The sequence below is a fragment of the Sceloporus undulatus genome, chromosome 2 (assembly GCF_019175285.1).
Source record: "Sceloporus undulatus isolate JIND9_A2432 ecotype Alabama chromosome 2, SceUnd_v1.1, whole genome shotgun sequence".
Taxonomy (NCBI): Eukaryota; Metazoa; Chordata; class Lepidosauria; order Squamata; family Phrynosomatidae; genus Sceloporus; species Sceloporus undulatus.
In genome coordinates, this window is record NC_056523.1 from 10,121,706 (window position 1) to 10,149,667 (window position 27,962).

The 27,962-nt window shown below is 43.0% G+C and overlaps 3 protein-coding genes across 7 annotated transcripts in view; all 3 read left to right on the top strand.

Moving 5' to 3' along the window:
* LOC121921803 (zinc finger protein 594-like) overlaps positions 1-7,097 on the top strand; it is a 38,444-nt gene extending 31,347 nt beyond the window's left edge. For all 4 annotated transcript variants that reach the window (XM_042450361.1, XM_042450360.1, XM_042450359.1 and 1 more), the window contains one exon: positions 1,871-7,097. In XM_042450361.1, the coding sequence (XP_042306295.1) occupies positions 1,871-2,535 (665 nt within the window). In that variant the 3' untranslated portion in view covers positions 2,536-7,097. The remainder of the gene's footprint in view (positions 1-1,870) is intronic.
* LOC121921898 (zinc finger protein 397-like) overlaps positions 1-27,962 on the top strand; it is a 942,727-nt gene that overhangs the window by 302,331 nt on the left and 612,434 nt on the right. The gene's annotated exons all lie outside the window — the stretch shown is intronic.
* On the top strand, positions 16,264-27,906 carry LOC121921944 (zinc finger and SCAN domain-containing protein 30-like). The gene is made up of 5 exons (XM_042450710.1): positions 16,264-16,417; positions 19,313-20,308; positions 22,103-22,229; positions 23,164-23,271; positions 24,516-27,906. The coding sequence occupies exons 2-5, from the start codon at positions 19,664-19,666 to the stop codon at positions 25,196-25,198; spliced, it is 1,563 nt and encodes a 520-aa protein (XP_042306644.1). The 5' UTR covers positions 16,264-16,417; positions 19,313-19,663; the 3' UTR covers positions 25,199-27,906.

The window sequence follows — 27,962 nt, forward strand, 5'->3', positions numbered from 1 at the left end:
ACCAGGCAGGGTAGGCCTTGCTTTAAGTAAGGAGAACTGTTCTGAGCCACTTGAAGCCTTCTTTCAAAACACATCAAGGAATTACTTTTCTTTCACCATCCTCCACTTTTTGTATGATATTCGATGTCTGGCCAGGCTTACAGGTCTGTATTTTATTTTATTTTTTGACATGCTGGAGCGTAAGCAGGTACCTCAGGTTTCACATTTCTCTCCTATTTGTAGTTCATGCATATTTTGTAAAAATGTTCCGGAGTCATCTGTTGTTTTTCCTGCCTGGTATAGATAGGTACACACAGCTACAGTATGATTGGCTAGAGTAGAATCTGGCAGATTCTCAACTCAAGCTTTATTGTTACTGCAGACCGGACATTAAAAGTTTGTATCTCTATAGCCCTCCTATGCCATCCTCCCACTCCTGATGCATCTTAGACAGCTAGACAGGTGACAAGAAGGAAGAGTGAGCCAGGGAGCTAAGGGTGCAAGAATAGTTTGTAAAAAGGAACTTTGCTGTCAAGGCTTTGTTAACTGAGGTATGCTTGTCATTTATGTACACTAGTCAGCTGAAAACCTCTAGTCACTCTTGAGAATGTCCCTTTCAGCTGTGTATTCATCAAACAAAAAATAGCAAAGTGGACAAGGGGGAACATTTTTTTCTGCAAACATACACACACAAGCTCAGTTGTACTGGACAGAGGAGCACAAATTAGATGACAGTCCTTCAAAAAGGCAGTCCCAAGTGTCAGCTCCAGAACAAAGGCTCAGTCATCAAAATAAGCTAAATATACACACTACAATGCACACCTCAAGTTGCACCAATACTGCACAGGCTATGCTGTGTTTTGAGAATAAGCTCTTTAATAAAGGAAATTTTCATTTAATCCCAAACCGTCAAATTAATTTCTCTTCAAGAACAATTTTCTCAAAACAGGATTGGTGTTAAGACTGGGGTTAGCAGAGTTTATTTTTGGGTACAAAGTTTGCTCAAACTTACAGAGTAATAATAATAATAATAATAATAATAATAATAAATTTTATTTGTATACCGTTTCTCCCTAGATCAAAACGGTTTACGGACTATAAAACTATTAAAAACATCTCATAAACCACTCCATTTTGTAGTGTAGGGACCTTTCCCTCGTTGTGTGCCTTCCCATTCATTTCCAATTTATTGTGACCATGAAGTAACCCATTCACGGGCTTTTCTTGGCAAGATTTGTTCAGGGAGTTCCTTTGCCTTCCTTTTAGGCTGAGAGAGCGTGACTTGCCCAAAGTCATCCAATGGGTTTTCCATTGCTGGATGGAGATTTGAACCTAATCTCCAGAGTCCTAGCCCATCACTCATACCACTTTACCACGCTGACTTATAACCTTTCCCTACTCTTTCTGCTTCTGGTACCAAACTTCTCTTAAAGAAATGATGCCTAGGAACATTTCCATTTTGTTATCGAGGTATACTTGTACAGTGAAATCTGGTAATTTTGCAAATGAAATAAAAAACCATGGGTTTTGTGGGGAGGGGTTCTAACTTTGGCTAAAATCCCTTTTCATACTTCTGACCAATTGTTTATCAAGACCATTTTCTTAGTCATACAATCACTGAATCATAGAGTTGTAAGAGACCCCGGTGGCTTACTGCATACAAGAATACACAACCAAAGCATTTACGACAGATGGCCTTCCAGCCTCTTTAAAAACCTCCAAAGAAGGAGACTCCATCACCCTCTGAAGGAGCATGTTCCACTGTTGAACAGCTCTTACCATCATGAATTTCTTCCTAACATTCAGGTGGAATCTCTTTTCCTGTAGTTTGATTCTCTTGCTCTGTGTCATAGTAACTCAGTAGGGTTCCCCCCTCTTTCTCTCTTTGCAGGCAGGAAGCCAAAGAAAGCAAGAGAAGAGAATACACTGCCGGTGAAAACACATGAAGCCACAGTAGCGATATCCCACGGGGAGACCCCTGTGCTAGCAATGATCCGGGAGCGATGGCGTTATGACAAACAGGAGCAAAAGAAGGATGAAGTGGAGGAAACCAATGAGACCATTGAAGAAGCCAATGATAATCTCACTGGGAAGGAAGCAGCAGTCCGGGCTAGACTAATAAAATTTGCCTATTGCAAAGGGGCAGATTCAGATCAGGGGCCAACAGAGCTTTCTACTGACAACACAGCCCAGGCAGAAGAGAAGCCGTCTTTCAAATGCTTCACATGCGGGGAATCCTTCGAGAAGAAAAGTTACCTCACTGAACACGAAAAGACCCACACAGAACTTGAACCGGAACCCGAATCCAGCGAGTGTACTGAGCTCAGGAAGTGCTTTTCATGGAATAATAACTTGCTGAAACAAGTCCACAGAGGGGTGAAGCCACACCATTGCTCTGAGTGTGGGAAGGATTTCTATTGGAAAGATAACTTGCTGACCCATCTCAAAACACACGGCTTTGAGAACGTGTATGAATGCCTGGAGTGCGAAGAGTGTTTTGTCCAGCAGGAGCAATTGGTGAGGCATCAGAGAAGTCATACAGGACAGGAGTGCTAGGAAGGCAAGGAGCTAAGTGTCTTGAGACACCAGCACACCTTTGCAAAAGGGAAACAAAATGAGAGGAGCAAGCGGAACCCCCTGTGGTAGCCCCGTTGTGGTGCATTGCTCATCCTTCTATGTATTTTCGCCATATCTCTTTCACACACTGTTCCTAATCATGGTTTGAGTATAGGCCTGCTTGCATATCGTTCAGATGCTCACATACTCTTATCCTGCATAATTTGTACATTTATTCTAAGCAAATACTCGGGGACTGCTGAACGCCTGCTTGCTAGGACAAGGGACTCCCAACTACTCCACTACACTTGGTAGCAAACTCTCTTTAACAGGAGTTTGTTCTACAGCAAAGAGCAGCTGATGATTCCTCATTCTACCTCATGAGTGGCTTCAGCTGTTGATGACTGCAGCTCAACCTCCTCTTGAAGGCACAGGGCAAGCTTCAGGGAGGGGACATTTGGTGACTGTACCGACCCCCCTTTCGCCCAGTGAGCCCTGTTGTCTTGTGTTCTGACATGGTTTTGAACAGTTGGAATATTGACAAACATTCTGTAGCTCTTCCGGATTGCTCTTGTGCTTCAGAAGGGATCGTTTTATTTAGCAGAAGCCAGAGATCTTACAGACAGTAGTTACTGTGGTTTCAAAAGTCTATTAAGTTTTACCATAACTTTTTTCTCCCTACCCCCTCTGTCATGTAGTTGATTTGTGGGGTGGGGAGAACTGGTGCTCTGCAGCTACAATCAAAACATCCAAAACCGGCTTTGGTTTGGCAATTGATTTTAGTGATTCCCTTGAAGGAAGGGCCAATTTGTGTCTGCAAGAAGAGTAAGAATTTGGTTCTTGGAATTCATTGGGAAGTAAAAGTCCACTATTGATTGGAGATGCCTGGAGAACAAATTTGAGCATGGAAAAAAGATAGTTCTTGTCCAGAAAGTCTGTGTTTGAATACCCTTATAGAAGAGAAGATTCACATGGGAAGCAGGATTTTGACTCATCAGTGTTTGCTCTCCATAGAGTAGGACCCACCAGATATTTAGAACTACAACTTTCTGATTGACCATACTAGCAGGGGCTGCTAAGAGATCACCAAGGTTAACATAAAAGTTCTGCAGGTGGAACTGTGGCTCAAAATAGAGACAGGCCAAATAAAGTGCCATGGGGGCGTAGCATTCCGCACCAAGGCCATGCCAAGCCAGCAAGGGTCAGCCTTCTTGGGAGTGGATTTAACCTGCTCTTGCTGGCTGCCAGCTTGGGACTGTGGCAGCAGCCCACTTTGAGAGTGAGCTGTGTGATTGCCATAGTCCCAGGCCAATAACCACTGGAATAGTCAGAGGCCACTCCTTGCCACCCATCTGTTTTGCCCTCTAAGTTATGGCTTCCCTCCCACCATCCGAAGGGCTCAATATTTTGCTGCCATATCCCTTTCCTCTATGGCAGTTCAGTAGCTGGTGAAGAGCAGGGTGGAGCAGAGAAGCGTGTGGCTATGCCCTTGTAGCCAGGTGTCAAGTGATGATACCCACCAAACTGCCGGGAACCTCCAGAGGTCTTGGTACATGATGTCATCATTTTGCATCTATCTCTGGGGACATAACCAAACAATCCTCCAATTCCCACCCACCCCCCAAACTCTCCACCAGCCTCTGAATGGCTTGGCAGGGAAGCTATCACAGCAAACTGGTTAGTCTTGGTGGCACTTTGATTGTTGTGGAGTGTTGAAGAGAATGCCAGTCTTCTCAACCGCCAAGAAAAAAAAGACATATGCAGGCATACTTTGGATTTACATGTGTGTTTGCCACTAACAAGAAGTTCACATCTGGAGGACTAAACATTTCCTCATCCATGCCCCTTGGATTCTTCTAATGCAGTATTTCCCAATCTTTAATCCTCCATTTGTTTTGGACTTCAGATCCTGGAGGCCCCAGCCACCTTTGCCAGGAATTATGGTAGCTGAAGTCTAAAATACTTGGAGGACCAAAGGTTGGGAACCACTGCTCTAATGAATTATTGTCACTATCAGTGGCAAGGCATCCTGCTTTATAACGGGTATGTGGAGAAGCCATCTCCAATTATGAATTTTTTTAAAAAAAAATGAGATGCTTTATTATAGGATTCTTTTTAATCGTACAAATCTGGAAACTACAAGTGGATTTTTTTTTAATGGTATACAGTGCAGGAAAGAAGGATCTTCAGTTGTAGTATTCAGGCACATGAAGTCATGGAAGAAACAATAGGTGCTAGTCAGCAGAGGTGTCCCAAACAGGCCAGATGTTTTGCTATTTGCCCTCATTTTGATTCATGATTAGGATGGGGATGAGAATTGGAGGAGGTCCAGCTTTGCTCAGCCAGTACAGTTTACAGTACAGGATAAAGCCCTGACAGAAGGTGCTCCTGTGTCTTTTTAAATTTTTCCAATGAGGGAGAACCCATCTTCTGACTGTTCCAATGCCTCTTCCTCCAGATGTGAACTTGCATTCCCAGAAGTCTCCTAGTGTGGCCAGTGACTTTGGGTGTCCTTGTCCAAAGCATCTGGTAGGGCAGAATTTCTTCCTTATTTCTAACCCAAATGTACATCATTGCAGCGTCTAGCCCTTGGTTCAAAATGGTGGCCACTGGAGCAACATGAAACATGTATGTTATCCCTTCAGTTATATGAAGACTGATATAACATAATATTTTAATTTTCCTGTCTTTAAGAGGTGCACTCAGTTAAGCACTCCTGCTTTTTGGCAACAGCTCTTTTCCCATTTCAGGGTAATAAAGTGACACTCAAAGTAAGGTTGCCAACAAGTTTTTCATTGTCTCCTCCTCTGCCTTTAATGGCAGCACTTGGCAGTGCTCATTTCCCTCACTGCAAAAAGTTTCTTTTGAGCATCTGAGTGGGTTAAAGGCCTGCGAGCCGCCTTATCGCACAAGAAAAGCAAGACAAAATGGAGTGGGAGAGTAGCAAATTTCTCTGAGTCTCTCCCACATGCTGCTGTCGTAGTAGCGCTTCTGTTTTCCTTCCCAAGGGAGACAGTCATAAAAGCATGCTTTTTTCCAGCTCGACAAAAAGTCATACTTTTATGACTGTCTCCCTCGGGAAAAGAAGTGCTACAACAGCATGCAGAGAGGCATGGAGAATGTTGTTACTCTCCTCCATTTTGGCTTGCTTTTCTCATGCAATGTGATTCTGAGACTTAAACTAGATTGATTCATTTTGTGCCCCTAGAAGAGTGTATGAATATGGGGAAGTGTAGCTCTGGAAATTATGTTCTATGGGGAGCAGCCCATGAGCAGTTGGGGGGATTGGTCCCCAGACTCACCAAAGTTGCTTACCCTTGACCTAGAAGACAGACAGACAGACAGAAGATGGGGGAGACCTGCTTTCTAATGTTAGAACCAATAGGTGGAAACGGTTGGGTTGAGATTTTACATTAGATGGGTTTTGAATCAAATGTTGGATTTTGGTTAAGCATTAAGAAAAAGCTAAAGGCAAGATGTGATGATGGAACAGGCTGTCTCATGTTTGAACTATCCAGGCAGAATCCAGACAGCCATCTGTCAGAGGTGCCATAGTTGCAAAATCTTGCACCAAGTAGAAGTAACTGCAGCTATCCAATTATTTCAATTTTCATCTTCCACCTTCCCAGTGCTATACACTACCTTTCCCTTCCAGCTGCCTTCCCTTCTACTTCTGTTTCAACTTTCTGGAAACTGCACTCTTGCTTCCAACCCTACGCTTTTGCCTTGTGTTTATTTTTATTTCTCATGTTGAACACAAGGCCTCTTTAATGGTGGTTGGGTTTTTTTTAAGTGTTGTATTTTAATAGCTTGAACCATAAAACGATTTTTAAAAAAATCTTGACGACTTGGACTAAACAGTTATGTAGCTCAGTGTCCTGTTTTCTCAGCCACAAGTAACCCCAAGAGTAAGATTTAAAGACAACAGTCTTTGCTTTTGGTTCCTCCTCCCCAGTAACCAGGATATTCAGGGTATCCTGCTTTGGATTACAGAGGTTCAATTTCACTTATGGCTAGCATCCTTTGATAAACAATTTCATAAATATTCAGGTATGGAAGGTAGGTAAATGGTAGAAAAGCTTTGGATAACTTGTATGGAACTTGGAAAATTCTCCTGGGTATGACAAGTCCCAGAATTTCCCATCCAGCATGCTGGCTCAGGTGTCTTGGGATTTGTAGCCCCAAAAATGCCCCCCTACATGCAAAGTTCTGCTTTTGTGTCATAATACTGTTGAGTGCATGAGTGCAAGCCCCAGTTTTAAGGTAACAGTCCTAGAGTGCAGACCCATATACTGTCTGTATAGGTCTGTTGAAAAGTAATTTCCACAGACTTTGGTGGGACCTCATTCAACATATGTTGGTATAGGAATGCAGCCGTAGCTTTGTTATATATATTCCTAAAAGCGGCGGGGAGAGAAGGTTGTATGTTTATATTAGAATGAGTTTTTAAAAAGTAACTTAGAGCTCCCAAGTCATGTTGGTTGTAAAAATTGTGATGGGTTTTGGATGAATTTGTTGACATGATCCTCATTAATAAAGATTTTTACAACTTTGAAGCCTAATGACTGTTTAAAATTACTTTTTGTATCAACTTATTTGAATATTTTGAAACGTTAGCTTATTGTGCATGCTTACATGAGAGCGAGTCTCATTAAATGTGGATGGAACTCCTTTTGAGTAGATGTGCCTGAAGAGCCGATGTAATGTTGTGGTTTGAGTGTTGAACTAGCACTCCTTGAAACCAGGGTTCAAATCCCCGCTTGGCCTTAGACAAGTCACAGTCTCTCAGCTTTAGAGGAAAATGAATAAATCTTCCCAAGAAGACCATAGGATAGAGTTGCCATAAATTGGAATTTACTTGACGACACAGATGAAGAGGAAGAACATATACTTAGGATAATGGGGCTTAAGACTACAGCAATCTAATAGACAGGTATGAATTCATTGTACATCTCTCTATATATTGGTATATATATATACACACACACACCAATATATAGAGAGATGTACAATGAATTCATACCTGTCTATTAGATTGCTGTATATATATAGGAAGTCATAATGCTGGGGACACACGGCTCTCTCATAGCCTAATTTATTTATGGATAAGCCAAACCATTTTCAGAGAATGTCACAATATTGGGACCATTGACAAGAGAAAGTTCAGAGCACTTTACATCAATTCTGTTTCACTTATAACAAGACTCTAGAATAGTCACAGATCCCTTTCCTGGATGTTCTTTTGAGCTTAAGGCTTGTTGTTGACTGCCTTCAAGCTGACTTCACCTCACAACAACCTGGTGAATGAGTTGCCTCCAAGCCCCCCCCCCCCCAATCCTCAGCTGCGCTTCTGAGGTCTTGCAGAGTCAGGGCCACAGCCTAAAGAAATATAATTTTAAAAAAACCTCAGGCCTCCTTTCTTTTCCCTCCTACTCCCACCATCTCTTTGGCTGTGCTCCAGTGTTTTAAATGGACGCAGGGAAACAAACACCAAAGCCCATTTCTGCCAAAAGGCACATTTTTGGGGAGCAGTGAAGATGACATCCATATCTTTAATGCAAGGATGGTCATCATGTGGACTATTAGCATATGGCCCCCTAAGAATATTTTGTGCCTACCACAGCACCCCTTATGGACTCTAGGGCATATAGAGGACATTTCCACATGTTTGGAGCCCCCTTGGAACCTCACAGGGGTCAAAATGAAATGGTGTGAAATCCCCCTCCCCCCCCAAAAAATGGTTTCAAAATGTCCCCAAATGCTCTTTAGGGATCTTTGTTGTTGTTGCTGTGTGCCTTCAAGTCGTTTCCGACTTATGGTGACACTAAGGCAACCCTATCCTGAGGTTTTCTTGACAAGATGTGTTCAGAGGAGGTTTGCCATTGCCTTCCTCTGAGGCTGAGAGAGTGTGACTTGCCCAAGATCACCCAGTGGATTTTATGGCTGAGTGTCAAGCACAACTTGCTCCCAGGTCTTCTTTCAAACCAAAAAGGCAGATCCAAGACTCATAGTCAAAAGGACAGCTTTTATTGAAGTAAAGAAAACCATAACAGATGGGTCAGCGACTTTTTTTGTCAGGTCTACAGTCACAAGCATTCAGACACGTTTATAGTAAATAATAGGATCCCTCCCTTTGGGACCTTGTATCTATATGGCTGGTTATTTTAGCCCCAAGCTGCCCGTGTTTAAACCATGTCCAGTTCAACAGTCCAGGAATCCAGCATTTGGCATGAGCTGTATGACTGAACTGCCTTACCACCACCACCAGACATAACAACCTTGGGATAATGTATACAATCCATTTCACACGCTTTCCACAAACGCAAGTCACAGTGACATTACATATTTATAATTATCAACACCTATAATAAATCAAGCTATCTACAGATTTTCAGTTTGAGAGCTCTAGTTTTATTTCAGTATTCAATGTTGCTGGCATCAACCAAAAATATTATTTTTGTAGCTCTGAAGTTAAAACCATCAACCAGCTGAGAATCCCATTGTTTCTGGGGTTCCTGGAAAATCCATTCAAAATTCTTGAGAACTGCTTCAAGACATAGCTTACCCCATAAATATGCCCACTAAGGCTGCCCCCAATCTGGACGAGTTGGAATCAGGCAGAATCTCTGTTAGATTCAGGCTTGACACCTCAGTATTTCTAGATGTGCCACAAAGCAGAGTACTGAGCCCCATCTGACTCCCAGCTTTCCTCCTTGGAACCTGGCTTGTGGAACTGGTAACGTATTGCCCATTGCAAATCCTTTAATTTGCTGTGCTACTACCATCTATATCTTGGGTGTTGTCTGTATGTGTATATGAAAGTGTATTGATTCTAGTTTGAATAAACTAAACTAATTTGGAACCTGGAATCCTTTGGGTTTGGAACCATTAAACATAGGTCTGTGTCCTGGCTTATAGTTTACTGGCGAGGGGAAAGCCAGCTCCCGGCGCAATTTGGGGACAAGTCACCCAGATGCAGCCAAAACAATAATGCAGCAGAGTTCAAAAACATCCAGCTATTGGTATTGGTAGTGCACTGACCACTTTTCACACACATAAGAAGACAACTCACAGACAGCTGATTCATCCAAAGTTCTGGAAGCTTTTATCTTCAGTTGTGTTATGGACAATATGATACAATATTTACACACTCTTTTCAGTCAACTTCCAATCAACTACACTAATGTCTGCTCACCAACTCCACCAGCTCCAAACTAAGCCACACTCTTGGTCCACTTAGATGGCGTGTTGGCTGTGAGTCATCATTCAGTGCCACATAGCATGATGCAGACTTGCAGAATCACGCCATGTGTTCCTGGCTGCCCCACGAAATATGTGCCACTTGTCAATCAAAATATTTTATTTTCTGTTTAAAGTCACAATTACACCAACATAGTTGCCAGAGCCCTCTTGCTGCTGCCTATCAAGCTAAATTAATTCCTCCCATTTAATACAATTTGTGGATGCCCTCCTGGCACCCTAGGTTTTAGGATAACAATGCATAGAATCATAGAGTTGGAAGAGACCCCAAAGGCCATCCAGTCCAACCCTCAGCCCTCAAGGAAAACACAAAGCACTCATGATGGATGACCATCCAGCCTCTGTTTAAAAACCTTTGAAGTAGGAGACTCCACCACTTTCCAAGGTCCACTATTGAACATTTTTCCTAATGCTGAGCTGTAATCTCTTTTCTTGTAGTTTGCATCCATTGCTCCATGTCCTAATCTCTAGAGCAGCAGAAAACAAGTTTGCTCCACACTCAACACAAGTCTTCAAATGTTTAAACACGGTCATCATGTTTAACCTTCTCTTCCCCGACTAAACATACCCAGCTCCCTAAGCTTCTCCACATAAATCTGTAAATTTTACCACCAAATTGGAAGTCAAAAGTGGGTGCTGCTGAAATAAAAAAGCATCCCTTATTATAGTTTGGAAGAAGCTTCCAATTGATCTCCAGAAGGTTCATTAAAAGGTTTTCATTTATCTATGAAAGGCTTTTCTGACCTGGTTGTTCCCTTTCACTTGTACGTACTGTTAATTTTGAATAAACAGTTTGCTGAAACCTATTGAACCATTATTTTCTGTGGTGCAGGCACCCACATCTATTATTTCCATGGTATTTCTGCCTTCGGCACCAAATTCTCTATTAAAGAAACCATAATCAGGACTGGGGACTTTGGGGAAGTGACACTCTCTCAGCCTCAGTGGAAGGCAATGGCAAACCTCCTCTGAACAAATCTTGCCAAGAAAACCCCATTATAGGGTCTGCCTAAGGTCGCCATAAATTGAAAAGGACATGAAGGTGTACAACAACAACCCAAGAACGCATCTACTTCATTAATTGAGGCATACACAGTCAGCCCTCCATATCGACTGATTCAACTAACCAGGATTTGGAAATATTTATTTATTTATTTGTATTTGCATATTCGCATAGCCAAACATATGTCAGTGTCCACTCATGGGCACGCACCCCATTGTTTCTCCCTCCGTTCGTCCTTCGCACATAAGCAAGGGACACGAGTTTCAAAACCGCAAGAACGGAGAGAGGACTATAATTTGTTCTCTCTAGGTATCTCTAGGTCCTCCAGCACAACTCTGTGGTCAACATCTCTCCTTCTATATCACTTCCTCTCACTTTCTTACACTTTCTTACACAGTCATTTAAACTTATAAAATTTATTATTATTATTATTATTATTATTATTATTGGTATTATTGGTATTATTGGTATTATTATTATTGTCAGTATCAGTCCATATCTTTTTATAACATCATAGTCCATGGGCACTCGGTCTACAGTCATCTTTTTTTTTTTTAATATATTTGTTTTATAACAATAATATAAACAGACAATACACAAATAACAAAAGGCCTTGAAGAGTCGTATAAGAGCTGTGCAGAATAACATTCTGAGTAGAGGTAGTTTAAGTCACCAAGGTTCTGAAACCATCGCTCAATCTTTGCTGGTTGGTGGGTTGAGAGTTAGAGTGTCCTTCCAAAGGGCAATCTGCCTACAGTCATTTCTTTTTCATCATGATTATTTTAATGGTTAATAGGTTTAATTGTTGTTTTAAGGAAGGGAGGTATAATTGGGATATTATGGATTGTATGGACTCTTAATTCTAACCCACCTCGATTGTCTTCTGACAGAGAGGCAGGGTAAAAATAAAGCTTTAATTTAATTTATTTATTTATTTATTTATTTATTATTTTCTTGGCACGTTTCTTCAGAAGGGGGTTCTCCATTGCCATCCTTTGAAGCTGAAAGAGTGTGACTTGCCCAAGGTCACCCAGAGGGTTTTCATGCTCATGTGGGGATTTTAACCCTGATCTCCAAAGTCCTAGTCCAACACCAAACCACTACACCACTCTGTACAGTAGTGTGAGGGATCCTAATCTCATGAACCAAAAAAAATTAAGGTTCTGTCTCACCACACAATTACAAAACCATAATTCCACTTTAAGTGTTATGGTTCCATCCTGTGAAACCCTGAGATTTGGTATTTGACCCTCCGCATTCGCTGGAGTCAGTGTAAAGGACCCACATGAATATGGAAAAATGGCAAATATAAAAACCCCATTCTTTTTACCTAAGAAAACACTGTAATTGTATAGCATACAAACAGAAAGGGGTAGGCATAGCTGGTTTTATCATTAGGCCAACTGGCCAGCTGACCTCAAAGGTACACATTTCTTTCTCTCTTTTTTTCTGGGGCCCAGTTTTGTGCAGCTTATAAAAAGTGCTACTGACAATTTATGCTTTGTATGCAAGAACATTTTTCTCTTGTACAGGTTTGGGAAAGATACTGTGTATATTCAACTATAAGTCGACCTCATGTATAAGTCGAAGGCAGGTTTTGGGGCCAAAATTATGGATTTTGATATGACCCGTGGATAAGTCGAGGGTAAAACATAAGATGTCAATGTATTTCATCTGTGGTTTTTAATTTAATATGCTTGTATTTGTATAAAATGCATAATAAAGACTAATTAAAAAACATAAGGGCATATAACAAAAGATCTAAAGGATGACACAGAAGAAAATGATGCCAAAGAACTTATAAAATTCTGGCAGACGTATCTGTTTGTGCTGATCCTAAAAGTTAGATAGATGAAAGACTAGAGGGGATCCATATTTCTTTTTGGTGCTCCCAGGATTGATTAAGCTTTTGCCTTTTACCATCCTGTTCAAATAAAGGGGATGGCTCCTGTTTTAGATATATGAGAGTTAAAGTACAGTACTGACATTGACCCATGAATAAGTCGACCCATTTTTTGGGGGTCAATTTTTTGACTAGAATTTATAGACTTATACAGAAGTATATACAGTAATTTTAAAGAAACTCTGTAGTATGGCTTTATGGGGCCAACCAAACTGCACAATATCCATGTTGCAGGCTTTCAAAGCTCCACTGGCTTCTTCATCACGCAAGGTGTTAAAAACCATACAGGAGAATAAAAATGGAAGATGTTAGCCATAGGCTTGCATTTTGCTTTTTTTTGGGGGGGGGGGTATCTTGCAGGCTGGCACCTCTTCCATCTGTCCATGTGGCTACTGAGAGATTATCAAAGTCCAAGAAATTTAGCATCCATTTGCAAACAAAAAAGATGCTTCTTTGCATGTCTCCATCCTTTGTGAGGCCCAGACCTGTTTTGTTAGGGCACTGAATTTATCAAGAAGCCTTCATGCTTTTGCATCAGGAAAACTTTAGGTGGTGTTAAGGTAAAACATGCCAATCCAGCAGTGTTGCCAGTTTCCAGGGAATTCCCCAGAATCCGGGGAATTTAATCACTTTCCATTTAATTTCCGTGTTTGCACAATTTCTGGGGGCTTTCCAGGGAATTCAAGCTTTTTGATGCTGATTTTTTTCCGCGTCTTTTTAAACAAATTGATTCAACGCAAGTGAAAACCAATTGCGGGTTGGATTCGATTTCATTAATCGAATTTAAGAATTGCTTCTGCACAAGAGCGAACCAGATGTGGATCAGAATCGATTTATTAAGGGATCGCCAGGTGGGCGTTTTTTGTGGCGTAGCAATGAGGAAATGATAACCTGTGTCATCCCACCCTTCTACCCTCCCACAATCTCTTGGACCAGCGCCAAGCGAAAATACGTAAATGCGATTCCAGTGATGGACAGATTAAAAACAACACACATGTTGGAAACGATTCGATTTAAACCGATTCATTAGTCAATGTGAACCACAAGTGGGTTATCTACCTCAGGAAACAGTTTAAATAGAATCGACTCATACGTCAGTGTGAACCACAAGTGGGTTATTTTAATACCAGAAAATGCAGTTGGGAGAAATGTAGTGTGAACCACGCTCCGATGTTGCATTGATCCATTGATTCGGATTGTAAACCGATTCATTTGCAAGTGGGAAAGAGGCCTTATTCTTCTAGCGAGTGTTCTGTTTTGATATTGTCATTGTTTAATTCTGTTTTAATGCTCACTTTTTTGACTGCACTGTGCTTTTTGAATGGTAAGCTGCCCTGAGCCCCAATTTTGGGGAAAAGCGGGATATAAATAAATATAATAACCAGTGGTTTCAGTGTTGGGCTAAGACTCTGGAGACCAGGGTTCGATTCTCAGGTTGGCCATGAAACTCACTGGGTGACCTTTAGCAAGAAGTCACACTCTCTCAGCCTCAGGGCAAGGCAAGGGCAAACCCCCTCTGAGCAAATATTGCCAAGAAAACCCCATCATTCTTTCACCTTAGGGTCGCCGTAAGTCAGAAACGACTTTGGGGATGTTCCCACTAGGGGAAACCCCGCGTTCTGAATCAAATCCAAGGAGTGGCGTTCATATTAGGATCCGATTTAAACCTAGAACGGTTCTAGAGCAACCCGCAATCGTCCCCACTACAAATCGAATTGTAGAGCGGGATAAAAATTTGAATCGAGTTTTCGTCTTTTAACGCGCGTTAAAAAAACACTAGGGTCCGACCTACGTTTTTCCATTGATTCGAGTTAGGAACCGGAGTATTTAAATAGGAAGGACAGCCTTTGAATCGGGTTGGATGGATGGGAGGAGCGGACTGCGGTGGGGGCTATCCTTGGGGGAGTTGCCCTTTCTGTCCCCTTCCGTCGTGGCTGTTGCCATTTTTGCTTCCCTCAACCCTTTGTCCGCTGTAGTCTTTCATAAGAGATAAGAATTATTTTTATTTTTTATTTTAATGGTTTTACAGGCGCTTAATCTCTTCAGCGCTTTAAGCGCCTGAAGTCCCGGGCTGCTCAAGCGCCTGCATTGCCAAAGACTACAAGGCTTCCCCCGTGTGGATTGCAACCTCCCTCTGTGTTGGGGAAAGCCCATTTCTAACGGAGGAGAGGCAGGAAGGGAAGCTTCTCTCAAAGAGGCATTCCTGCCCGTTGGGCTCTGATCTCGCCCAGGCAGGAAGGCAGCTCCTCGCGAGGAGGCCATCTGATCTCGCCCAGGCCCAGGGAAGGGCTTGATCAATGGGGGCAGAGCCTTTCTCCCTCTCTTTCTCAAACGGAATCTGCCTTCTCCTCCAACCCTGGAAAGAGAATCTTTGGGAAGAGTGCTCCCTCCCTGCTTTGCCAGAAGCCTCCCCCATTGATCTGTGGGCTCTGTAAAGGGATTCTCCCTGGCTGTCTTGGGAGACATGAAGAGGGGATGCTGCCCTGGAAAACCTATCCCATAGTTCCTCTGGAAAGAGCTTGGGTTTCCTACTAAATTCGGAGGGAAAATGTATATAAGGCTGACAGCGCTTATGACGTTTGATCGTTTAAGCGCCTTGATTGGTTCATTTAAAAAAAACAACCCGCCAAAAATACATCATTTCACAAACGGTCAATGAAATGGAAACGCTGACGAAAATTAAATCGCTTCCAAATAATCCGGGTTAACGTTACGTCATTCTGATGTACTATTGATTGACAGCTCCAAATAAGGTATGGAAGAGAAGAATCGCTTTATTTAAACACCGATTTCATGCCAAGTAGGGACGCTTGCAGGTAAAAACTTCAATTTAAATAACCAGATGGGAACGAAGAATAACGCGTTTCGGAACGCGAGATAACACCAGGGTTATTTTGAATTGGTTTTATTAAAAACGTTGTATTTTAAATCGTTTCAAATATTAAGTGGGAACACCCCCTTTAAGGCACACAAGGACCACAACAAAAATGAAAAGATGGTTAAAATATGATGGAAAAGTAATGAAGATGCACTCAAGCAAGGTGAGCAGATGTCCTGATCGCAAAGGAGGATAAGGCACCGCAAATGTAGGCAATTCAAGAAGAAATGCAGGACATTACCAAAAGAGAAAGCAAAGAATATGAATATAAATCCACGCTTATTAACCATGCTCAAAATGGAAGGCATTTCGGGATTCCTCCTGGAGAGAAGGCTGAAATTGAGGGCATGTCCTGGACTTTTAAGTGAACGATTGATTGCCACCGCCAGCTCGGTGCAGTGGTTTGTATGTCGGACTAGGGATTCTGGGGACCAGGGTTCGATTCCTTGCTCAACTATGGAAACCCATTGGGTGATCTTGACCAAAATCCAATGAAATGAAATGAGATTTATTACGGTCAATATAACAGCTCACATATAATAATTAGACATACTTAAATGAACCATTTAAAATAAAATAAAATTAAAAAAACCAACCACAATGCTAGGGGTGTGAGATGGAGGGGAAAGGGTGCAGGAACCCGGTTCGTCCGCCAGGGGGCGCCCTTGCGTCGCCTCTGCTGGACCTCTGCAGCTCCGCCATTAAATCCCAGGCAAAGAGGAGGAACAATTGCAAAAGCAATTGCAAAGCCTTTGCAAAGCCAGGCATCCAGGAAACAGCAAGAAGAGGAGGAGATCAAGCTGAATCCCACCCAGACAACAAAGCCCCCCGCAAAGAAGTGAGTTGGAAGGACTGGCATTTTTATTTGGGGGGGTTGGGCCCCCTAGTGTTTTTTTGTTTTGGGGCCTTTGCAAGATTTATTTTTTGATGGGTTTGCATTGCTGAGCCCCTAGGGTTGGTGCTGCCCATAGATTGAGTACCCCCTTGGCAGTATTGAGGTGCACAAGGGCAGAGGCGGGGGGGGGGTCCTTTTGCATTGAAGGGTTTTTTTACTACAACTCCCATGATGCCTTGCTGGGGGGACTCCTAGGAAGGGAAGCCTTCCTAGATCATATGTTGAGCCAGAGGTTGAGAAAGAGTCATCTTGGCCAGAGCAAAGGAGCCCCTCCTGGATCCTCCAGATGGGTTGGACTCCAGATCCCATAATCCTGTGCCATGCTGGATCTGGGCCTTGTGGGAATGGAAGTCTTTCCATGAAATATCTGCCTGACTTAAATGTCCTAAAGCAGTGGCTCCCAGCCTTTGGTCCATCATTTGTTTTGGACTTCAGATCCCATCATCCCTAGTTGACTGAGGCTTCTAGGATTGTAAGTCCAAAACAAATGGAGGACTAAGGGTTGAGGTTATTGTTGTTGTGTGCTTCCAAGTCATTTTGATTTATGGGGACCCTATCATTGGCAAGATTTGTTCAGAGGGGGTTTGCCATTGCCATACTTTGGCTGAGAGAGTGTGACTTGCCCAAGGTGGTTTTCATGGCAAACCTATAATGGGGTCTTCTTGGCAAGGTTTCTTCAGAGGGGCTTTGCCATTGCCATTCTCTGAGGCTGAGAGAGTATGAGTTGGCCAGGGTCACCCAGTGGGTTTACATGCACAAGCCAGGATTCGAACCCTGGCCTCCCCCAGTGCCCTAGTCCAGCACTCAAACCATTAAACCACTCTGGCTCTGGATCACTGACCTAAAGGCATCAGAGCCCCTCTTTTCTTGGAGGCTAAGCAGGGCCAGGCCTGGTTAGTACTTGGACAGGAGACCAACCAACAAATATCAGGTATTATGAAGCACTATTTCAGAGGAAGGGACTGGCAAAACCACCTCTGAGGATCCCTTGCCTAAGAAAACCTGATGAAATTCATGGGATCGGCCATAAATTGACAGGCGACTTGAAGGTGCATACACACAAACATACAATAAAACATCTAGAGTAGTGATTCCCGAACGTAGGGCCTCCAGGTGTTTTGGACTTCGTACCCCAAAAGCCCCAGCCATCTTGGCAGTGTTTGGATATAATCACATGCCTCAACGGGAATACTATAATGGGAATCATTGTTAAAATGGTGAACTGAGGTGTTGTCGTTGTGTGCCTTCAAGTTATCTCTGACTTCCAGAAACCCTAAGGCGACCTGATCACAGAGTTTTCATGGCTGAAAGAGAATTTGAACTCTGGTCTCCAGAGTCATAGTCCAGCGCTGAAACCACTACAGCACCCTGGCTCTTTAATGCAGGAAGACATCCATATAAAAATATCATACATGGTCATGCCATATACACAGAAATATACTGTGTAAGCAGAGTTTGCAGGGGGAAGTCCTTTTCCCCCAGCTACAATTCACAGAATCCTTAAAAGTATATGCCTATTTATTTAAAATATATTCAGGGGTAGCCATGTTTGCTATATAGCAAAGTACAATAATATCCAAGATCCACAAATCGGCCAACCAAAATGCATAAAATGCATCTTGCACAATTTCAAAGCTCCGCTGGCTTCTTCATCAGGCAAAGGTGTTAAAGAGTCATACAGGAGAAAAAAATAAAATAAAATAACAATGTTAGTCATAGGACTGTATTTTCTCAACATGTTTTTTTTAAATCTCTGTATGATTCTTAACATTTTTGACCGATGAAGAAGCCAGCGGAGCTTCGAAAGCTTGCACCAGCTGGTTTGCATCTGATCTTAACCAATAGAGATGAACTGGTTGATAAGGTAGAAATAGCAAGATCCTTGGGTGGGAATGACCATGTCATCTTGGGATTTGTTATACAGAGGAAAGGGGAAGCCACTTGTAGTCTTTTAACAAATTTCAGAGCCATCTTAACAGTAACAGTTGTTTGACTACACTGTCTAGTCTGCCAGTTGCCTATAAGAACATCATTGGGGTGAAAAAGCCTTACTGAAATCAAGATACACTACATCCACAGCATTCCCTTGATCTACTAGGCTTGTAACTCTATCAGAAAAAGAGATATGATTACTTTGGCATGACTTGTTTTTGAGAAACCCATGATGACTTTTTGTTCCTTTCTCAGTTCTTACAGACTGTCTGTTTCATGATCTGCTCTAGAACCTTTCCTGATATCAGTGTTAAACTAAATGGACAATTGTTGCTTGGGTCCTTATTTTTTGGGTCTTTTTGAAGAAGGAGACCACCCGTATATAGGACAGGTTTTGGGGCCAAAATTATGGATTTTGATATGACCTGTGGATAAGTTGAGGGTAAAACTTAGATGTAACAAAGGATCTAAAAGACAAAGCAAACAAACTTGATGGCAAAGAACTTACAAAATTTCAGCAGACATTAACTGTTTGTGCTCATGGATGGATGGATGGATGAGAGAGTAGAGGTGGATCAGTGCTTCCAGAACAGATTACACTCTTGTCTTTCACCAGGGCTTTCCCCATTTTAAAAAAGAGTTTAAGTACAGTACTTAACCTGTGGATATGTCAACTGAGGGGTTTTTTTGTGTCGATTTTTTAATTAAAATTTCTAGACTTTAAGGTTTCAATTTAGGCCACCCAAAATAACATTACATTTCCTTCCACATGTTGCTGTGTTATACATGATGGAATGAAAGTAAATGTTATTTTGGGCTTCCTAAATTGAAACCCATCTACTTTTTAATTGATTTTTTTTCCTGTGGCATTTCACATAATATCACATGTATTTCTTTTTTTAACAGGACGAAGTTCAACACCTGAATATCCCCCAGTATCTCTTCGACTACTAGAGGACTCTTTTCTCACCAAGTATAGCTCTTTTGTCAGCAAGGATATCTCATCAGCTTTGAGTTTTATTTTCTTGCAGCGCTAGAAAACCCAAACGAGGAAGCAGAACATCATTTCAATCTTTGCCTCCATAGAGAGTGAAGGACTTTGCTTGGAATCAACCTGACAGTTAAGAGATTTTTTGCTTTCGACTTCTGGGTCCAAGAGGAATAATCAAGGGAAAAAGGAGGAATATTCTCTAGGATCAGAACTGAAAGAGAAAAAGGTTTAGGAGAATCTACCAGGGCAATATTTAATCTGAATATATGGCCAAGCGACCAGGATGGGGAACGTCTCAAGAAGGCAAAGGGGAACCAGGTAGTGGGATGCAACAGCACTGGGAAAACCAGTGGCAAGAGTTCCTGAAAACAATGCAACCCATTCACACAGGAGAGGAAAATGTCATCATGTCGGAGGCTGTTCCTTGGGAGGACACCAAGGCCTTCCTGGCCTCCTTTGAGCAGGTGGCCAAAGCTTGTCGGTGGCCTAGAGAAGAGTGGGTGGCCCGGCTCCTTCCAGCACTGAGTGGAGAAGCAGAGCAGGCCTTTCAGAACCTGGAAGCCAGTGACAGGGAGGATTATGGGAAAGTGAAGGCTGCCATCTTGCGACAGGATGCCCTGAGAATGGAACTGCAGCGCCAGCATTTCCGGCAGTTCTGCTGCCCGGAGGTTGAGGATCCCCGAAGGATTCACAGCCAAGTCCAGGAGCTTTGCCATCGGTGGCTGAAGCCGGAGAGACGCAGCAAGGAGCAGATCCTGGAGGTGCTGATCCTGGAGCAATTCCTGGCCAGCCTCCCCCCAGATCTGCAAAACTGGATCCGAGCCGGAGGACCAGACACCTGCTCCCAGGCTGTGGCTTTGGTGGAGGACTTCATGATGAGCCAACGAGAGGATGAAATGGGGAAATGGCAGGTGAGGCTTTACTGTTCTGAATGTAACAGGATGCCATGGGATGGAAATGGATGGTGCAAAAGTCTTCAATGCAGCGTTTAAACCAAAGGTGGGCAACTGTTGGAGGCTAACAAAACAAAAAGCAGATATGAGCCTTGCTAATTATTCCTGTTAAGAATACCTTTTATAGCTGTGAATATTGCATACCTGTTTTTTTGTTTTTATAGTGCCTAGGTTAGCAGGAGTTACAACTGTTTTAGAACTGTTGGGGACTGCATTAGTCTCCTGGGAGAACCCTTGCCACATCTCCCTGTGAAACAATGCCAACCACAACCCAAATGCCCTCTGAGAGCCAGCGTGGTGTAGTGGTTTGAATGCTGGACTCTGGAGACCAGGTTTTGATTCCCCGCTCAATCATGGAAAGCCACTGGGTAACCTTGGGCAAGTCACACACTCTCAGCTCCAGAGAGCCTTAGAATCATCATAAGTTGGAAACGCAGCAGCAACAACAAAACACATAAAAGCCCTGTAGGGAGTATACATGGCATTTTCACTGTGTTTTAGGACCTTTTTAGGTCAAGGAGAGGCCAATTTATAGCAGTAGCATAAAGAGCCCTGATGCTGCCGTGTTTAAATGCCTGTACTGGAGCCACTCACTCACAAACCATGAGGTTGTGGGTTCAGTACCAGCCTGGGACTCAGGGTCGAATCAGCCATGCATCCTTCCAGAGATTGCTAAAATGAATACCCAATTTTTGGGGGCAATTAGCTTACACTTTGTAGGGGATGCTTAAGTGCACTGATAAGTGGTATAAAAATGTACTTGCTATTGCTATATTGCATATAGATCGCTATACTGCTTCATAGTGAACTCAGCACTCGCTAAGCGGTTTACAATCTGTAAGTGAATTGCCCCCAACAAGTTGGGTACTCATTTTACCCATCTACGAAAGAATGGAAGGCTGAGTTAATCTTGGAGCCCTGGATTCCAACTCACAACCTTGTGGCTGCAGTACTGACATTTAACCGCTGCGCCATCAGGGCTCTTTGCCCCAGTGATCTCAACAGGAAGTGATCCAGTAATCCAGAATTGGACACCCGGTGCCGCCACTCTGCACATGAGTTGCTCTGAGGTCAGAAGGGTAGCATTTTCTCAGGGTTGGTAAAGATAGCATATTGGACTTGCTAGGACTTATGCTACTCTCATGGTGGCAGGAATTCATCTGCAGATGTTATTTGCTCGTGTGTGTGTGTTGTGTGCCTTCAAGTTATTTCTGACTTATGGTGACCCTAAGACAACCTTATCATGGGGGTTTTCTTGTCAAGATTTGTTCAGAAGGGAGTTTTGCCTTTGCTTTCCCTGGAGGCTGAGAGAGTGTGACTTGTCCAAGGTCACCCAGTGGGTTTCTATGGCCAATTGGGAATTGAACACTGGTCTCCAGAGTCATAGTCCAGTGCTCAAATCACTATGCCATGCTCCCTTGGATGCATTTATTTTGCTGGAGTCCAACAGAATTCCAGCATAACATTTTCAAATTGATTAGTTTTCTTCCTTTCTACCCCATCTTCCATAACCTTATAATAGCTTGCCTCTCTGTCAAACAAACTGTGGTCAGAGTTTCCCCTGGTTTGTCTACACCAGGGCATGGGAACTTTTGAGCTTTGGCCCTAAGTTGGCCTTTCTCCCTGGAAGCTAGCAGGGTGACAAGTCTGTGCTTTTACCAGTCTGATCGGAGATAAGAACAAGGATTCCTCCATGCTGTTCACCCTCTCAATGAGTACACCTTTCTTTTTACACTGTTTCTTATGCAACAGGGGATGATGAACCTCAAGGAAACAGAGGTGCCTTTGCATGTGGTTCAGGAGACTCGAACACAGCCCTCGCACCAGACCATGTTCTGGCAAGTGCTGCCGGAAGATGTTGAGAGCAGGCCGGCTTCAGGTAAGCATCTCTCCCGCTAAGATTCAATAAGCATCCTCAGATTTGAACTGGGAAGGATGGATGGCAAGGTAACACAGAAAGAGAAGTCCTCATTTGAATTATTTGTTTATTTTATATCCTGCCTTTCCTGCAACATGGGATTCAGGGTGGTTTGCTGCCATTTTAAAAGAACAGTTCAGTTGGCCCTCATTTTTTGTGGGTATTATGGGTGCAGGACACCTACAAAGGTCGAAGAACCAGAAGTATCTCTAGGTCCTTGAATCTATATGTAACACACAAAAAGTATCTATACTGGCCACATGCACATTCTCTTGCTTGCTCAGGGCCAAAAGGCAACAGCAGAGGAAGCCAAGATGGAAGCTGAATGAAGATACTGAATGATTTTCAGCCATCATTTCCCAACCTTTCACAATAAAGAGAAGGAGAGCAATGTCTTGGTTGTTTAATTGTGGAAGACAATCCTGCTACAGATCAAGATTTCTTATGAATCAGATTGGGGTGGCCATGGTAAATGGTATATTAGGAGGAGAGCAGGGATATCTAGATCAACAACAAAATGGATCTAGATAATTTGGCAGTGGGTTGGATTAGTTGGCCCTTGTGGTTCCCTTCAAACTCTATGAATCTTGATATGTAAGTATTCCCACTAGGTGCACAAACATATTAAATCCTCAAATAAAGCCGCAAATGCGGAGGGCTAAATGTATTTGGTAAATGGAATGGGTTGGGTCTTGACTGCTTTGGACAGATCCTTTTCCAACCTACAATCCAGCAGCTGTAAAATATGTGAGGCAGAAAGGAATGGCATTGGAATCCGTCTTCTTTTGCCTCCTTGTTCCAAGCGGAAGGAGAAAAACTCAATAGGAAGGGGATTCTGTTCAACCAGTATGTGAGCAGGATTCCTTTTTCTCCCTGCTTTTTCTCCCCTCTCCAGGAGAGAAGAGGATTCTGGTCAAGACGAAGGAGCCAGGCCCAGCAGAAGTCCACGTCAAGTTGGCAGAAGAATCTGTAGGGAACCTTCTTGTGGCAGCTGAAATACCTGGTAAGAGGTGTGAATCCAAGGGATGACAAGGATAAAAGCAGTTGCTGGGAAGCAGGGGAAGAGAGAAGAATTGAGGGGAAGGAATCAGTAGGGTTCACGCATGGTTTTACAGGTGTCAATTCGCTAAACCTTCGCAATACACAAAATGGGAGACATCCATTTGGGAAGACTGCTTTTACTGCTTGGTCACTAGCCCTGCCAGATCTGGAAGGGGCTGCCGGGCAGCAGTAGCACCTCACCTCTATAAATAGCCATAGCCAACAAATGGCAGAAGCACCTTGGCTGGTGGAAGGGAGTGACTGAGGTGATCTTGGGGCAGACGGGAGCAACCACCCCATAAGTGTTCACCCCCCTCTGATGTGCCACTCAATGCAGTGTCATCTCCATCCCCCAGTGAAACCCCTGTTTGTTGCAGGGTTCTTCCTCCATGTCAAAAGTGAGATCAATACACTATGCTAGGACATAGGAGAAGGCTTTCTCAGCTGTGGCACCCCAATTTTTGAATCACCCACCCCCACCTGAGGCCCAACTGGCGCCAACACTCTTAATGTTTAGTCCTCAAGTTAAAACTTGGCTGTTCATCAAAGCCTCTAGGTCTCATTGATGGGTGTTGTGTTCCTTCAAGTCATTTCTGACTTACGGCAACCCTAAGATAACTCTATCATGGAGTTTTCTTGGTAAGAATTGTTCAGCGGAAGTTTGCCATTGCCTTCCCTTGAGGCTGAGAGAATGTGAGTTGCCCAAGATCACCCAGTGGGTTTTGTGGCTGAGCTGGGAGTTTAATCCTGGTCTCCAGAGTCCTGGTCCAACACTCAAACCACTACACCACTCTCTCTCTCCTCTGGGCCTTATTAATTCATCAAATAGAGTATACATAGTTTTGAACTATTTTGAAAGCTTGTACATCTGTTTTTTTAAATGTATTATGCAGTTTAGTAAGTGTTTAATTCTTTTATTATTTTAAATTGTGTAACCTGTTTTAAGGCTTTTTACAAGCCACCCTGAGATCTTTTGATATAGGGTGGGGTATAAATATTTGTGAAGTAGTGTAGTGTAACATTTCTGTTCTCAAGTATTTTGGATAAAGGAGCCTCAACCTGTATCATGGCATGCACATAGTTCATGATATAAGGAGATGAAAGATCTTCAGGGCAGGAGAAAAGGTTGGGCAGATGGAGGCTGTAGCAGTCATTAAAAGAGGTTAATGAGGGGAGAAAACTGATCTCATCTCTTTCTTTTTGCAGGTGATGGGAAGGGACCTAAGCTCAAGGTGGGGAATTCTTACTGTGGGGAAGATCAAGTGGAGGAAATATCTCAGACGATCCCATGTATAATCCAGAGGAATGTGTCAATGATAACAGAAATTGATGAAGAAATATGTTCATCCAGAAAGCAGCAGTGGAAAAAATCTGTGAATGGGGACCATGAATCCATTCTCACAGGTGGCAGGAACGAAATGTTTGGGCACCCAAGATCCAAAACACCGTTGGCCTCCAAATACGGGAGAAGATATGAATGTCCCGAGTGTAGGAAAACCTTTTCTTCGACAAAAATCTTAAAGATCCACCGGAGGATTCATACTGGGGAGAGGCCTCACGAGTGCTCCCACTGTGGGGAACGTTTCACTCAGCATGGGCATTTGCGACGCCACCAGAGACGGCACACGGGTGAGAGCCCCTACGAATGCCCCGAGTGCGGAAAGAGCTTTTCACGGAGAGACACACTGCTCGAACATCAAAGGATCCATACTGGGGAGAGGCCCTATAAGTGTTCTTATTGTGGGAAAGGCTTCACCAAGAGCATCACTTTGAAGCGACATCAGATACTTCATATAGAGGAGGAATATTTTGGACGTCTTGAGTATGGCGAACACTTTATTCACAAGGGCGAATTGGTTAGCCACCAGAGGATGCACATAGCGCATTAACTGCTTCTTGTCCTGTGAAGTCTTTTGCACAGACAGTTCCCATTGTCTTTTTTTTCCAAACTAGGGAATTCTAATAGTGAAAAAAGGCAGGGGGTTGGACTGGATGGCCCTTGCTGTCTCTTCCAACTCTTTGATTCTATGATTCTATGAAAAAGTCTTATCTTGGACTATGAACTTACCATTCTCGAACTACAAATTATCAACAGGTATTATAAATTTCAGAGCAATAAGGAAGTCTTTTGTGCTTTAATACCAGGCCTCCCCAAGACTCCATGCAGTGCCAGACATGGATGCCTGTTACTTATAAGATAAGCCTTATTAGCGGTACATGATGCAGCAGATGGTACACAACCGAGAAGCATTCTCACTCTTTCTGGATGGCATCCGACATTTCTTCATAGCCAATGGAATTGTTTAAGTTCCTAAACAATTAATTCTGCTCAGACTATTCCTGGCTGGCTGTCCGGTTCCCTATGGCTAGCTACGGGGTCCATGGCTAGGGTGCACCCTGCCTAGGGTGAGGTTGATGAAAGATAAGAATCCCAAGGGCTATATAGTGCAGAAGCAAAGAAAATCAAAGTGCAAAAGCATGACCCAGCTCGACCTCATAGTCATAAAAACTGTGCAAGCAGGTTACTAACAGAGGAAAAATCCCTTCCCCAGTACATTCTCAGCCTTCTTATGTCATCCTAGTCTCAAACTGTCAAGCTGATACAAAAAATAAAATAAAATAAAAATAAATCAAAACCACTCCTCTACAAATTAAATCTTTCAGTACCACTGGACAGCTGTTAACATTTGGCCATGGTGCTAGCAAGGACCCATCTGCACTACAGGAAGAAGACTTTTGTCTGGAGCAATAGAGGAATGCATTTCTGGATCAATGCACTTGCTTCACACCAGGAGTGATGCAAGCGATCATATTTTTTTAGCCGTTGGCTGTTGGTTTTCCATTTCGGTGTCCTGTTTGATTTGGCAATTTCACTGCCAATTCTTTTCAGGAAGATTGTCCTCTTAATTTGCCTGGGAGCTCCTCTGTTCAGTAAAAGGGATGCTAAGAGAAATAGCTGTACGTACATTTTGTAAAAGAAAACAGCTCTCCCTCCTGACCATTTCTCTATACTTCCTTTGATTGACGCGTATTTTAAAATAGGGAAATCTGGGAGTGCAGTGAAGTTTTCCATTGGCAAGTTTAGCAAAGGAAATCAAAAGAGCAAGACAACCCTTGCTCCGCACTCTTTTTAGTTGTACAGTATTCTCTAATCTTCTGGTAGTTGTTTTGTATCCAGAACTGGCCCAAATGTGTTAGCTTTTCCATTTGTTGTTGTTGTTGTTGTTGTTATGTGCCTTCGAGCCAGTTCCAACTTCTGATGACCCTACTGTACAGTTTACTTGGACAGATTTATTCAAAGGAAGTTTGCCACTGGCTTCCTTTGAGACTGAGAGAGTGCAGCTTGCATAGGGCCACAATCAAACCACTACACCATACTGGCTCTCAGGTTTTTCCATACCTGTGGGAAACTTCATTGCCATTTTCCCCTTTTGAAGTATGGTTTGGGCAAGGGGCTGAGGAAACTTTAAGAAAAAGGGTGTACTTAAATAGATTCTATTTAGAAAAGGCGATGGAACAAAACAAACTTTAATAGGCTGAGGTGAGCAACTGTGTGGGGTCCAAGGTTCAGCTTCTCCCCTTCATGCACCATGCTGTCACTTGAATACCTCCATTTTTCTTGAGTCCCTCTCAAAATGGCATCTAACATACCTCCATTTTTCTTCAGAGTCTCTCTGAAAATAGAGGCACTGTCACATCACATCTAGTCACCATTTTGAGAGGGACTCTAATGAAAACAGCAGTTCTTTGGGGATGAGGAGCTATGCATGGGGGGGCGCTGGGTACAGTTGGACCTCCACATTTGCAGTGTTGATCTTTGCAGATTAGATTGTTCGCAGATTTGATTAATATGTTTTCTCTAGGAATCTGTAGGTCCTCCAGCGCAGTTTTGCTGGACGTTGACCATAGAATTGTACTAGAGAACCTAGACGTTCCGAGAGAAAACGCGTCTCTAGGCATTTCTAGGTCCTCCAACACGGTTCCGTGATCAACTTCTGGCAGATGTTGACCATAGAGTTGCATTGAGGACCTGAAAAGTCCTAGAGGTGTTATCTGCGGTAAAAAGAATGGTTCTTTTTTTAATTTGCGGTTTTCCCACATTCACGGGGATCCTTCACCCCAACCCCAGTGAATGTGTAGTTTTGGAGTGAAAACCTGCTGAAAATGGAACTTTTTAAAAAAGTTGGAAGCATGGTGGGGTGGATGGAAATGGGCGATGGGTTCATGGCCTTTCAAAGTAAGGGGCCACACTTTCCTCTTCCTTGAATTAGATCCTTCCCATCTTGATTTAGACAATAGGAAATTAATCAATCAGAGTAGCAGGAAATAGGAAGGCCCTTTCCTCCTAGTGGCATTGTATATTTGTATCTTAGCTCGTATTTTTATTTAGGGCTTTACAGTGTTATCTTCCACGGCCATGGATCTGCGTTATCTTGATTTCTGCAAGCAAGTCCGGCCCCGGGGCTTATCTCGAGCGCATGGAACTTGGGGAAACTGTAGATGAGCTGTATTCGGTTATGGAATATTGTTTTTGTCCAGTTTGAATTTGCCAGTCTCATTAAAAACCATGTTAACTGTGTTTGCGATATTCATTTATAAAGTAGCCCAACAGAACTCAGAAAGAGAGCAATCTAGCCTGACTCTTGTATCTGC

What these genes read in the sequence shown, in the direction of transcription:
- LOC121921944 (XM_042450710.1), top strand. Translation starts at nt 19,664, where the DNA reads ATGGCCAAGCGACCAGGATGGGGAACGTCTCAAGAAGGCAAAGGGGAA. An exon ending in ATGAAATGGGGAAATGGCAG is followed by an intron (nt 20,309 to 22,102) that starts GTGAGGCTTTAC and finishes CTTATGCAACAG; the next exon opens with GGGATGATGAACCTCAAGGA. An exon ending in TGTGGCAGCTGAAATACCTG is followed by an intron (nt 23,272 to 24,515) that starts GTAAGAGGTGTG and finishes TTCTTTTTGCAG; the next exon opens with GTGATGGGAAGGGACCTAAG.